Source organism: Elephantulus edwardii, unplaced genomic scaffold (genome assembly GCF_000299155.1).
Source record: "Elephantulus edwardii isolate Elephantulus edwardi_28Jun2011 unplaced genomic scaffold, EleEdw1.0 scaffold00022, whole genome shotgun sequence".
Classification (NCBI taxonomy): Eukaryota; Metazoa; Chordata; class Mammalia; order Macroscelidea; family Macroscelididae; genus Elephantulus; species Elephantulus edwardii.
The window spans coordinates 22528361-22542153 of NW_006399772.1; the positions used below are offsets into that span (position 1 = coordinate 22528361).

At 42.8% G+C, this 13793-nt stretch overlaps 1 protein-coding gene and 1 pseudogene across 1 annotated transcript in view; both read right to left on the reverse strand.

Moving 5' to 3' along the window:
- The window catches only part of LOC102846862 (cortactin-binding protein 2-like), a 165118-nt gene that overhangs the window by 139818 nt on the left and 11507 nt on the right, over positions 1 to 13793 (reverse strand). The window contains exon 2 of the mRNA XM_006882666.1: positions 8404 to 8511. Coding sequence (XP_006882728.1) covers positions 8404 to 8511 — 108 coding nt within the window. The remainder of the gene's footprint in view (positions 1 to 8403; positions 8512 to 13793) is intronic.
- LOC102846461 lies at positions 720 to 1139 on the reverse strand (annotated as a pseudogene).

Sequence of the window (13793 nt, forward strand, 5' to 3'; positions counted from 1 at the left end):
AACAACTAATGAACACTATTAGATGGGAACACAGTTTTTGAGATGAATCTCACTGGTCTCCCAGATCTGTAACAAAGTATGCTGGCTATTGCAATCTATTTGTCTTTATGGGAATTGACTATGGAAAAGAATCCCTTGTGTTCAGTAATATTATCATGCTATCTTTGTATTCTACCTTTACCAGAGAGTTTCATACATAATATCTAGATCCCCTTTATTCATCCTTAAAAAAAAAAAAATTAAAAAAAAAATATCCTGGCATAAACTGGTGAGGACCTTCCGGGCTGCCTCTGTTATGTGAAACATGTAAGTTGGTATCCCATCTATTCCTCGGGCCTTACTATCTGCTAAGGTGTCTCTTGTGGACTAGTGGTAATAAACTGCACTGCAATCCCGAAGTTATGTGGTATGATCCACCAGCTGGTTGCTCCATGGAAGAAGGATGGGCAATCTCCTTCCATGAGATTAAATGCCTCTGAAAACCAGCAGAAGAGTCAGCTATGGGCTGGTTCTGACTGATGATAGAACAAATTCCCTGCCAATGCCTTCAGTGCAGCTTGGTCTTTTCCCCTCATAACCATTGACTCGTGATCGCATGATACTTCCTGAAATATTTCAGTGTCTGCCAATTCTTTCTTGGCCCAGTGGTTCTATGTATTCCCTCCATCATCTATGTTTCGGTGGAGATGAGCTGTCTTTCTTGCTGGGGCTGCAGGTGCTCAGGAGCTCTTGGTGGTGCGGGTTCGCTGCCTCTTCACCATCGTGGGCTTGTTCTGGCTCTGCAGGATGGCACTGGCCCTGCAGATGGCAGCATGTACAGTCAGGGACCAGTACTTGTTCTTCGGGATCGTGCGCTGGATGCCGCTGAGGGTGGCCCGGGCCTTCTTGTGAATGGTGGTCCGTATGTAGGAAGTGACTGGCTTCCTCGGGCCTGATCTCTGCTTCATCACCACCAAAACCCCCTTGTTGTCAGAGGCTGGCTCCACTTCTGTGGTGTTGTGGTGGATCAGCCCGTTGTAGAGGAAGGAGTTGTGGGCTTTGAGTTACTGGGATCGGTGCTCTAAGTCTGTCTGCTTGTTCCTCTAGATCAAGAAGCTGGAGCAGTTATGCACGACCACCCATTGCAAATGGGCAGACATGGCGGCAGCCCCGCTCACTGCGGCACCTGGAAGCGGAAGGAGACCCTCCATCTTCTTTTCACTCATTCTGGGTCACTCAAGATTTTGACCACAGCTTTATCTTTCAATACTGCAACTCGAGGCCTGAATTTGGTTCTCAGTTCTTTTATTCAAGAAGCTGGACTCTATGAAGAAGAATGTGGCATCAAGACTGAGGAAGACTGATCAATATCCTTTGTTATACAGATGACACAACCTTCCTTGCTGTAAGTGAGGTGGACATGAAGCACATGCAGAGAATCAAAGACTACAGCCTTCAAAATGGATTACATCTCAACATCAAGAAAAAATTCTCACTACTGGACCTATAGGAAACATCATGACAGATGGAGGAACTAATTAAAATTGCCAACAATATCATTTTACTTGGATCCACAATAAATAAACTTGATGCCAGAAGACGTAGCAGGAGATGTGTGACATTGGGAAAGTCCGAGACCTCTTCAAATTAGTGAAGAACAAGGTATCAGTCTGAAGACTAAGGTGCACCTGACGCAGGCCATGGTCTTTTCAATCACTTGCTGTGTATCCGAGAGCTGAACAATGAAGAAGGATGACAAAAGGATTAATGCCTTTGAGCTATGGTGTTGGAGAAGAGTACTGAATATGCCATGGATTGCCAAAAGAAGAAACAGAAAGTTCAGCCAGACTGTTCCTTGGAGGCAAAAACGATGAGGCTTTGTCTCACATTCTCTGGACATGTTGCTAAGACAGGCTATTCATTACAGCCGGTGAGGACACCATGCTTGGGAGGGTGGAGGGTAGATGGCGGAAAGGAAGACCCTCAACCAGGTGGACTGACACAGTGACTTCAGCAATGGGCTGAAGTGCATCACAGATTATGAGGATGGTACAGGATAGGACAGAGTTCAGATCTATGATTCCTAGGGTCGCTAAGAGTCATACTCAACAGCATCTAACAACAACATTCTCAGCATATTTTACATTTCTAAATTCTTAAATAATAAGACATGGAGAGGAGGCTCTGGTGACATAGTTCATAGGGAGTTGCACTGTAATGCCTCACTGGTAGTATGAAGGCACCAATACCTCCTCCGGAACTAGGTGGGTGGCCTTCTCCCCTGGGATCCCTCAGAAACACATCAGAGCACCATCTCTAAGCCATTTTGACCCAAAGGCACTGAGAATGAGTGTAGGAGAGAGGAACAGTTTTACTTTAGAGAACATTTCTGATTGGACAGTATCTTCCAATGTCACTTTTCTCCTTCCAAGTCTGTCTCATCATATCCCACTCACCTATGTCTACCTCTGAGGTGCCAGCCACACTGTGGTTGCTGATTGGCCAAGGGCCTCTGAGAGCCCACAGGTATCACCGTGACCCTAGTTCAAGGCAGCCTGAAGCCTGATCATTTATGATAACCTCCTGATTTCATTTCCCTGCATTTGCCTCAGCATAAATAATTGGGCGTTATTCTCTGTTGTGCTGTGAGCATAAATATTAAAGCAGAGAGGCCTTTGTTCCCTCACACCTTCTGCCTCGAGGCGTGTGAGCTCTACAACCACAGCCTGAGAAGACATGAAGCAGATCTTAAAATCCGCAACACGCAAAGGGGAGAAAATTCCAAGGAAAATCTTCATCATAAAGCCTTAATTTTTCGGCCAATGTCTTCATTGTTGCTTGAACTTCTTCCTTTATTACCACTGTCTCTTGTTCATAAGGTACTTCCTGAAATTGTACTGTGTCAACCACTTTTTTGGGGCACAGTGCATATAATTATCTATCTCTCTATCATCTATCTATCTATCTATCTTATCATCTATTGGGCACGTGAGGGGGCGTGCAGGCTCCCATGTGCTCTGGTGGCTTAGTAAGAAGTCACATTGCCAACCTAAAGGTACACTGTTCAACTCTACCACCTGCTCCATGGGAGAAAGATGGGTGATTTACTGTCTCTAAAAACCAACTGGAGGGTCAGCTTGGAGTCACCTTCCAATTTGATGGTACACAACAAAGTATTATGTATAAATAGATATAGTATGCCCTCATGCATAGGATACAGTAATAATAAATTAAGTGTATTATTTACATTGCAAAATAGCATCCATCTGTTAATAGGTAACAATTGTATGTACCTTGAATTTTTACCACAATGGGCTTTATGGGGGTTGGTTCATAAGCACGGGTTGTTCATATATCACATGCTTGTAGCCTGGAGACTATACTGCTTCCATTGCCTTGTTTCTCTTTATAACCAAAACACAAAATTAATCATAAATGTGGCAAAGGAAATTCCCACAAGGACTCATAACTTGGAGCTCAGCCACTAAGTGTGCTGACAGGGTGGTTAAAATGTGAACAAAATCTCTCAGAGAAATGCCCTGCATTTTCAGATCACATGAAATGAATTCTAAAAAATGGACAGATAACTGAACTAACAGTCTCTCCAGCTGTGATGACCATCAAAGGCTAAGGGTGGGCATCTCTTCCTGGGCTATTTACAGAACTCCGGAACCTACTGGAGGAGGGTCAGCGATGAGTTGGTTCCAGCTGGACTGCAAGAGGTGGGGGAGTGTATGTGTCTGTGTGTACAAAGTGCACTGCCACTGAGCCAGAACTGAGGAGCCCACCAGGGGAAGATCACCAACAGGGGAAGATCACTACCAGGGGAAGATCACCGCCAGGGGAAGATCACCACCAGGGGAAGATCACCGCCAGGGGAAGATCACCGCCAGGGGAAGATCACCCCCAGGGGAAGATCACCGCCAGGGGAAGATCACCGCCAGGGGAAGATCACCGCCAGGGGAAGATCACTAGGCCTTTCTCAGCAGGCACTTCAAGGCAGACACAACCCACCAACCTCCTGATTAGCAGCTGGGGACATTAATCATTTGCATCTTCCAGAGATTCCTCAGGTTACTCTTCAGATAAAGAATTATCCTCTGGATGAATCAAAGAGGGTCATGATTCACACATCTATGCCAGGTGTCATGGTCCCCTTATTTCTTTTACAAGAGCTTTTATGGGCATCCTCCTTTTTTTTTTTCATATAAGCACATATGAATTTTATTAGTGTTTCCAATTTTACCACGGGAATTCTAAATTACAGTGAAGTAAAATGACTTGTTTTAGATCACACAGAAGGTAAGCTACAGAGCGTGGAATCAAACTACGTAGACTGCTTCTAGAACACAGATACTGATTACCCTACGACATTGCTTCTCAGTAACAACAATAAAAAAACCATCAAGGGTATTAACTCCAGAAAAATCAGTGTAGAATTTGAATAATCCTTTTTTAAACCAATAAAAAATAAAAATTTTACTAAAAAAAAGATTATGGAAAAAAAATCCTTTGTTTCTTGAACTGTCACCTCCTTTTTTTCGTCACTGATGATTTATCAGGGAAAATAAAATGCTCAAAAGAGTAAAAGAATCAAAAGTGCTATTTCCTATGCTGAAATAAGAATCTTACTGGACAAAATACAATGCTATTCAAAAATCACCAGCTACTTGAGTCTAATGAAAATGGATTACTTTCAGGACTAACCCCATGTCTGGTTACCACCCCTCTTCCTCTCTCTAGACACGGAACAAAGGCATTATCTCAGGCGTCAGGGAAGGAACTTGAAATTAATTTATGTTTTCATGAATTCAAGCTCTGTTCAGAAAATTAATTAGTTCATTAATTAAAATTCACAACACACATACAAAACCATGTTTTTGTCAATCAGCTGCTTGAATCACAGGAGGATTGTTAAATACCAAAGGTTGCATGCGTTACTTAGTTAAAACTAATCAAAACCCAGAATGTTTCCACTTTATCACTATTTAACAGACATGTCATAGGAGAAAAAGCCTTACAATACTCTGCTATATCCCAGAAGTTGTTTATAAACTGGAAGCATTTTTCTATTTAAAGAGATTTCTTTATTCTAGGCAAAGTCTCCCAGCACTAAGCCGAAAGGTTTTTCAGTCTGAAAAATAAGGTAGTTAAGTTTTGCCTAAAAAAAAAAAAAAAACCCAAACCCAGAATACATACTTAAATAGTAACATATGTGGGGTGTTTTGAAAGTGTTAGGAAATTTGTTAAAATGGGTATTTTGGGACTAATTTTGAACTCCAATTTGTGGGAAGTATTTCATAAGAATATCACTGAATTACAGTGCAATGTATTAAAATAAGCCATTCTTTTAGAGGCCTTATATTCCTTTTTAAAGGTCTTAGTGGCATAGTGCAGTGTGTGCTGGGTTGCTAACCAAAAGGTCAATGGTTTGAATCCACCAGCTGCAACAAGCCAGTCTGCTCCCATGAAGCTCTGCAGCCTCAGCAGCCGGCAACCAGGTCACCGCCAGCCAAGACTGGTTCAACAGCAGGGAGTCTGCTTTGGTTCTGGTAGCCCAGAGGTTAAGTGCTAGACTGAAGGGTAGAGGCCACCCACATCTACGTCTGAGAAGGATCTGACAACCTGCTTCTGTAAGGATGACAGCCTAGCAAAACCTATGGGGCGGTTCTACTCCATCATACGGGGTTGCTAGGTGTTGGAATCAATCTGAGAGCACACAACAGCTTATCAATCTCAGGAAATAGTTTTTAATTTGGTATATCCTTGACCAATTTTACTTCAACGCTGGATTTCCCAAATGGGGTTGCCCCATGACAGTGAGCACATTTGGCCACCACTGATATGTGAAAACAACATGATTATCTTTTCTTAAACAATGATCCTACAGGCAGAGACAAAGTTAGGGCAAGAGAATGTAATTCTTGATGTTTAAAAAGGGCAGCGACTTTGGGTATCTCCAAATACACTACTGTTCTCCTCAAAGAAAGGTGGGGTGAAACAGATGAAAACTGGGGACTGGCCTTATTCCCGGGCTCTCATGGAGCCACTGTGGGAGCTTAGGTAAGGCACAACCTTTCTGTATAAGTGGTATTAAAGTACAAACAAAGAAGTTTAATCTAGGCCACTGGCTCTCCACTGCAGCAGAACCCTAGAAAGATTTGTTTGTTTGTTCTGCTTTGTTCTGTTTGTTTTTTTTTTTTCTTAAAATGGGGGAAAGCATTTGGTTTTCACAGTGGCTGTGCTTGGAAAACAGGGTGATGTCTGTGTGGCTCCCTCCTGCACATCTGGTATCTGTCCTGCATCCCATGCAAACATCACTTCGCCCTCTTTTTTCTCCTTTCCCTCCATGATGACTCCCTGAGCCTAGTTCCTCAATTCTCCTTACAAGTTGTTGTGAAACATCAAGTCAGAACTGACCCTGCAGCAGGTTTTCAGAGGCAGCTAATCACACGGGAGGAGACGGCCTACGTTTTTAGAACTCTTTTATAACAGGCACTGAAATTTCCTACAGGTCCAATTCCCATACAAATGTCCACTTCTTTACAGAACTTTACCAAGAGTGAGCCATTATTTCAAACATCACGTCTCCCTCCACACCCCCTCCACTCACTGCATCTGCCTCTACAGCATCACAGGTCAGGACCAGTGTGATTCTGTAGCTATTTGCTTTTAGGGAGGTGCTTCGGGCACGTGCAGAAAGGCACCTGCTTTATCGTGTGTTCCACTACAGTCAGGCCTGAGTATTTATTTACTGAGATACATAACCTTTTATTATCCATTACTTCCTGCTCTTTGTCCTGATCAAAACTGGAGCAAGGAACTGGAGTATTTTTTTTTTTTAATATTCTATTTTTACTATAACCTACATCCTCATGCAATCCTTTATAAATTACACTACAGGATTTTAAAAAGGTTAAAAAGGTATGTTAGAAAATACTTTATGAAAACGAGACACCAAATCCAATGGAGAAGCAAATCACTAAGCTAGACTCTCACCCATCGCTTCCTGCTTAGAATTCCTAGATTCTATGAAAACCTTTTCATTTGATGAGTCCAGATCAGTAAGCAGCAAGTCATTCCCACTATTCCTACATCTGAAAGTACTGCAATTAAATTAAGACAATAGAAACGTGCTAAAGTGCCATATAAATGCACACTGTATGTACCTTCAAGTCAGAACCAACTCAGAGCGGGCCCTCCAACAGGTTTCTCATAGGCAGTACCTCCCATGAGAAGAGACGGCCCATTTTTCTCCCATGGAGCAGCTGGTGGATTTGAACCGCCCACCTTTGGGGTTGACAACACAACTCCTTACCACTATGCCCCTGGAGCTCCATAAATGTATGGACTCCACTAAATGTGTAAGCCTTTGTGTGAGCACAGGGAAACTCCACAGGGCTGCTGTGCAACTGAAGCTGATGGAAAGAAGCAGAAAATACTGACCATGGACCTGAAGCCCTCCACCCAGGTGTGGCCTCCCCAGGGAACCACACCCTTGTACTTTACTTTAGATGATTCCTCTATTTGATTGCTGTTGTTGTTGATTGTCTTCAGGTCGATCAGGACTCATAGTGACCTTATGAACAAAAGGCCCGAAGCCCCCCTACAGCTCTGGACATATATCAAAGTGCATAGAGTTTCCGGAGGCATGTGGTTTAGGAAGTGGATGCCACTCCTGCTTGCACTGAAAGGTTAGACCAAAAATAAGAAAACCTCAATAAATGATTTTAAGATCTATGTGTGTGTAACGTCTGCTGGAGAAAGATGTTAAGCAGTCAGCTTCCAAAAAGGTTTACAGTCTCGGAAACTTTCAGGGCAGTTCTTCTCTCTCCTACAAGGGTTGCTACGAGGCAGAATTGACTTAATAGCAGAGGGCAGGTGTGGGCTTTTTAACTACTCTGAGCTTTAAAAAATAAGAAATCATTTATAATTGATATTGGAGAAAGAAAGATGTATCATCAACATTATCATTTATAACCAGTTCCCTAATTTTTGCCACCCAGTCTCCACATAGTTGTAGGATGGATAGCAAATTACCAAAATTCTGCAAACATCTGTCTCTAACCAAATAAACACGCAAAGCATAAAAGGATTTCTGAACTATTACAACTTACTTCTCAAATTTCCCATGTTAAAACAGTTTAGTCTCAGTCTCCGTCATGTCAAAGCCCATCCAATTTTAAACTCCCCCCCTCCCTTTTTTGCTTATAAAAGTTATGGTTTGACCTTGGAGTCAGAGGCATGAGGAGAAAACACATTTTAAATTGCTAAAACATTTTAAATTTATTTGACCAAAAAATCCCGTAATCTTTGCCACTGGCTCTTTGAAAAAAAGAAAAGACACGCAAACACACATGGTTTGAGGAGGCATGGGGTGAGGAGGTAATGACATGAAGAGACAGTGGGGTCCCCCCTTCTTACCCTCAGGGCCTCAATGACGAGGTCTCTGGCCTCCAGTTCCCCTTCCATTACGCTGAGGAGCATCCGTAGCTCAGACTTACTGAGCGTGTCCACATCAAACTCTTTCTTCTGTAAAACAAACAGAAAAAGCAATGAAGAAAGCTATGCCTAAGAACAAAGCACAGGTCCTAAGAGTACGCAAGGGTTCAGGTTTACCCTGGTGCTCGGCGAATCCAAGAGACACTGGGGCACACACTTTTCACCATCAATTCTACTCTCCACTTTCCAGGGGGCTGTTGCCAATCACCCAAACATCTCCTTTAAGGAGACATATCTTTCCAGCCCATGCATCTGGAGTCTTGATCTTCCGAAATAACACAATATGCATTTAAAGTCCCCAAGAGCAATGTGGTGTGAATGTGGCCTACAAGTGTTCCTAGAAGGGCCCCAACATAAACTCTCCCGCGAGGTTAGCAGGAATTCCAGGACACGGCAATAATAATACTGGGTCATGTTTATAGAACACTCTACAGCAGAGGCCACGAGCTGACAGCCCACAGGCCAAATCTGGCCCACAGATGTGTGTTGCTTGGGCCACAGCGTGTTTTGTTTTACTTTTTTTTTTTTACCATTTGGTCCATGTTTTCAAAAGTCAGAAGAATGTCACCAAAAAGTCCAGTTCCCTACTTCTTGGCAAAATACTGATGACCAAACCAGACGGACCCTGCAGGGCAATAACCTGACGGGCCAAGCAGCAGCTGCACCCTTGAAAAGGCACATCCCCTTTCAAAATGCCATCATGATCCCCTCCTGCAAGCACACACGCAGGTCTGGCTCACCACCACATTTTCACCGACCACTTGGGGTTTGTGTCTGGCAGACTCTGGAACCCATGTTATGTGGTTATCAAAGTTCTTTTTCATGCAATTCATCTGTAGCTTCTCATCGTCCCTAAGGCAGATTATAAAGAGCAGGTCTCTAGAGAGAGGGGTCTGCCACTGACCTTGACATTGCTAGACCAATGCTCTGGAGCCTGGTAGTCTCTCACCCAGTGCTCTTCTATCTTGTCCTTTCTCTTGCACCCAATCCCCACAACTTTTAATCCCTATGATAATGCCATTAGGCCATTAGCGCTCGGGTTTTTCATCAAGTCTGACCTCTTTCCTTACCACAGTGCTTCTGAGAGGTATTCTGACCTCCAATCAAGAGAAGCTGAGAGGAGTCTAGGTGCTATCTTCAAGCCTAAGGCCCAGTGAGTCCTAAGTCTCCACTCCATCCACAACACACCCTGTGCTCCTCCTTTTATGGAAACTAACTTTACAAATCTAGTCGTCACAGTAGGAGGAGAGCACATGTTCGTCCCCAAGTTTCACATCCCACCCAGCCTCACAAGCTGTTCTGAGAACGTTACATTCGTAAAGCAACCAGTGGTTTCCACGAAGTATTTTCAAAGCTCTTTCATTAATCTATCAACTCTGGTGGCTAAGTTGTGCTGCCAACCCAAAGGCACATGGCTGGAATCTACCAGCTGTCCCACTGGAGAAAGGTGGCAATCTCTTCCTAGGCAATTTAGAGCCTATAAAATCCCACGAGAGGGACAGTTACGAGTGCGTTTTAACTCAACAGCACATAGCAACAATGGCAGCATATCCAATTTATGCATCATCATGGCTTTGGTGGAGCTCTGGTAGCCTAGTGGAAAGAAGCTGAGCTGCAATGCCGAACGCATGAGGTTTGAACCCACCAGCTGCACCGCATGAGAGAGATGGACAATCTGCTCCAGTGCAATTAACTTCCTCTGAAAACTGGCCTGAGGGTCAGCCATGGGTCGGTTCTGACTCTACGGTAAATAACAACAACATTCTAAGTCCCGAACACCACAACTCAGAGAAGTCAGGTAACATCTGCAGAACATACAGCAAGGGGGAAACTGGCATAGAAAATCAATGTGATAACAATTTGCCAGTGCATTTTATCAGTACTACACCTACATTCTCAAATGAAGTCTCAGATGAGATGAAACAGTTTAGTTCTTTCAAAAGGGCAATAGCAAGTCATTTAGCACCTATATATCCGACCTATTTAGGTACTGAAATAAACAAAGTCCACACAGACATGTTCCAGAACCGTTCCACAGGAAGCTTCTAGAAGGAGATACTAACAGTATAAAAGGATAGAGGAAATCAGCGGTAGGAGGTTCTCTGAACAAAGCATTTGAAAAGATCCTCCTCTTGAAATTCTTACTTTTTTCCATGTAGAGGAGACTAAGTAGCTATTTAGAAAGGCAAGGGAGGTATTGTTTTGAAAGGGCCTTCCTAACATGTTAGAGACGATCCAAAGCATTACATGAGGACGAAATTCTGCTCAGACCATGCAGTGGGGTCACAAAAGTTCTTACAAGTCAATTATTCTCAAACTTGAGGGTGCCTAAGAATCAGCTGGAGAACCTGTTTACGATATAGACTGCTGGACCCACTTGGGAGATTCTGACTCAATGCAGTTGACTAAGCACTGGCTGTTAACTATATAGACTGCTGGACCCCACTTGGGAGATTCTGACTCAATGCAGTTGACTAAGCACTGGCTGTTAACCAGAAGCTCGACAGTTCAAATCCACAGGACAAAGATGATGCAATCTGCTTTTGTAAAGGTTTACAGCTTAAGAAAACTTTTGAAGGAGTATGTTCCACTGGGTCATGATGAATCAGAATCCACTTGGTGGTGATGGGTTTGGCTGTGTCTAAAGTTGTTGTTGTTGTTATGTGCCATCGAATCACTTGTGACTCATAGCAACCCTATGTACAACAGCCCTAAACTCTGCTCTATCCTGTGCCAATCACACTGTCTCTGATACACCCATCCCGATACCACAGTCACTGAATCAATCCACCTCATAGAGGGTCTTCCCCTCCTGCCCTGTCCCTCCACCCTCCCAAGCATGATTTCCCTCTCTCCAAGGACCTGTCCCTCCTTACAACATGTCCAAAGTATGTCAGATGAAGCCCCAGAATCCTTGCCTCCAAGGAGCAGCCTGGTTTAACCCTCTCTAGGATGAATCTGTTTGTTTTCTTGGCAGTCCAGGGTACATTCAATACTCTTCTCCAGCACCATGGCTCAAAGGCATCAATTCTCCCACAGACACTAAAGTCATATTGGCTTAAGGGGTAGTTTTTGAGAAGTAGTGTGATAGCATTTCTCAGTCTGTTTTTCCTACATGTATAATGAAAATCCTAACATTTACCCCACAGGGTTCTTGCGAGGATTAAACAAGGGCACACAAATGAAGTCAGTGCTAAATATGAGCAGGTGTCTGTTATTATTAGACCTGAGAGCACCCAGATGTAGACTACATAGAGGAATGGGACAGTGGCCATGAGCCTGTTTCTTTGAAAACTGACCAATCCACGTCCAATAAACTCGGTTTCTTGACTATGATGAAAGACAGACTCTCTCATGCTGGTTTCCCACTGAGATGGGAGAGTAAGCTGAAATTCTAAGGTTCTTTAAAGGGTGATGTTTTATTAATGTCACTCCTGGTCGTGCTAAAGGTTTTAATTAATTGTATATTTTATTGTACTTGTTTCCCTGAAGCTTCGTAAGCAAAACACTCCATCTTAAAAACTAATAAATTATGAAAGACTTTGCCAGACTCAGACTTGCAGTAGTCAGGAGAGCTTGCCGTGGTGACATCACCAACAGCACTCACAAGTGACCTGAAACCAACACGTGTTTTTCTATGAATCATCATCAACAAAATGAGAAATCCGTTAAAATTTTTAAAAAATTAAAAAAAAACAAAACACAGTTACAAGGGTTCTCAGTGAGCCATGGATTATATTATAGGACGTGTTTTTAAAAGAATCTGTTTCCCACAGCCCAAATGTCCAAACACAACCAAATGAACTGAGAAACTGTGGTCCATTTACACAATGGAATACTATGCAGCACTCAGGAGCAACAATTTCAAAAAATACTACATAACTTGGGAGAGGCTGGAGAGCATTACGCTGAGTAAACTAACACAGTCTCATTAGGACAAAAACTGCATAAGATCATTATTGTAAAAATAGAAGAATAAGTAGTAAAACATGTATGGAAACTCAAGGTGGGGGAGGGCTGAGGATGGGTTGGGGTGAAACCACAGGTCTGCAGTTTGGTGGGTAGAACAAGGTGGGGGAAGGAAAAGGGAAGGATTGGGGTAAAAGGTTAGGGTAATGATGGGCAAAGTCCAACGGTGATTAATTTTATAAAACATAATGCATGAGAATGATTGTATCAAACACAATGTGGCTAAAGAAATGTTTGAAATACAATGTATATTAAATTTATCAGCAAATCAATCTTTTTAAAAACCACATCAAACAATATATGAGCTGACACACAAAATCATATATAACCACCAATAATCACAATAAAAACTAAGCTATTGTAAAAAAAAAAGTTTCCCCTCCCCAGGCATTAAGAGATACATTATTTTGAATATGTATAATGTCAAGAAGACAAAGATTCTCACCACTGGACCAACTGGCAGCATCAGGATGGATGGTGAAGAGACTGAGATTGTTCACAGCTTTAGTTTGCTTGGCTCCAAAGGCACCAGTAGCCAGGAAATTAAAAGACATATTGCCATGGGAAAGTCTGCTATTAGGGACCTTTCCAAAGTTCTGAAGAGCAATGGTGTAACTCTGTAGACTAAGGTGTGTCTGATACAGACCATGGTCTTTGCAATCACTTGTTATGCATCAGAGAGTTGGACAATGACTAAGGAGGCTAGAAGGAGAATTAATGCCTTTGAGCTGTGGTGTTGGAGAAAAGTATTGAATGTATCATGGCCTGCTAGGAAAACAAACAGATTCATGCTGGAGAGGGTTAAACCAGGCGGCTCCTTGGAGGCAAGGATTCTGAGACTCTGTCTAACATACTTTGGACATATTGTAAGGAGAGACCGGTCCTTGGAGAGGGACATTATGCTTGGGAGGGTGGAGGGACAGTACAGGAGGGAAAGACCCTCTAGGAGGCAGACTGATTCAGTGACTGGGTTAATTGGGATGGGAGTGTCAGAGGCAGTGCGATTGGCACAGGACAGAGCAGAGTTTAGGGTCGCTATGAGTCACAAGTGACTCAACGGCACATAACAACAATATAATGCTTATCTATTTGTCTCTTTATCTCCTTTATGCAATCCTCATGCTCCTCTGAGACAGTACCACCATCTGGTCTTTGATATTAAAACCATTAGAATAATAATTATTAAATGATTATTCTCTAATACATGGTGTTTACAGTCTCTATTCTACCAAAACAGAGTTAAAATAAAACGAATGGGTAGAGAAGCTGTGGTATATTCGCACAATGGAATACTATGCTGCATTGAAAAACAAGGAACTCATGCAATATTATTCAAAATGGGT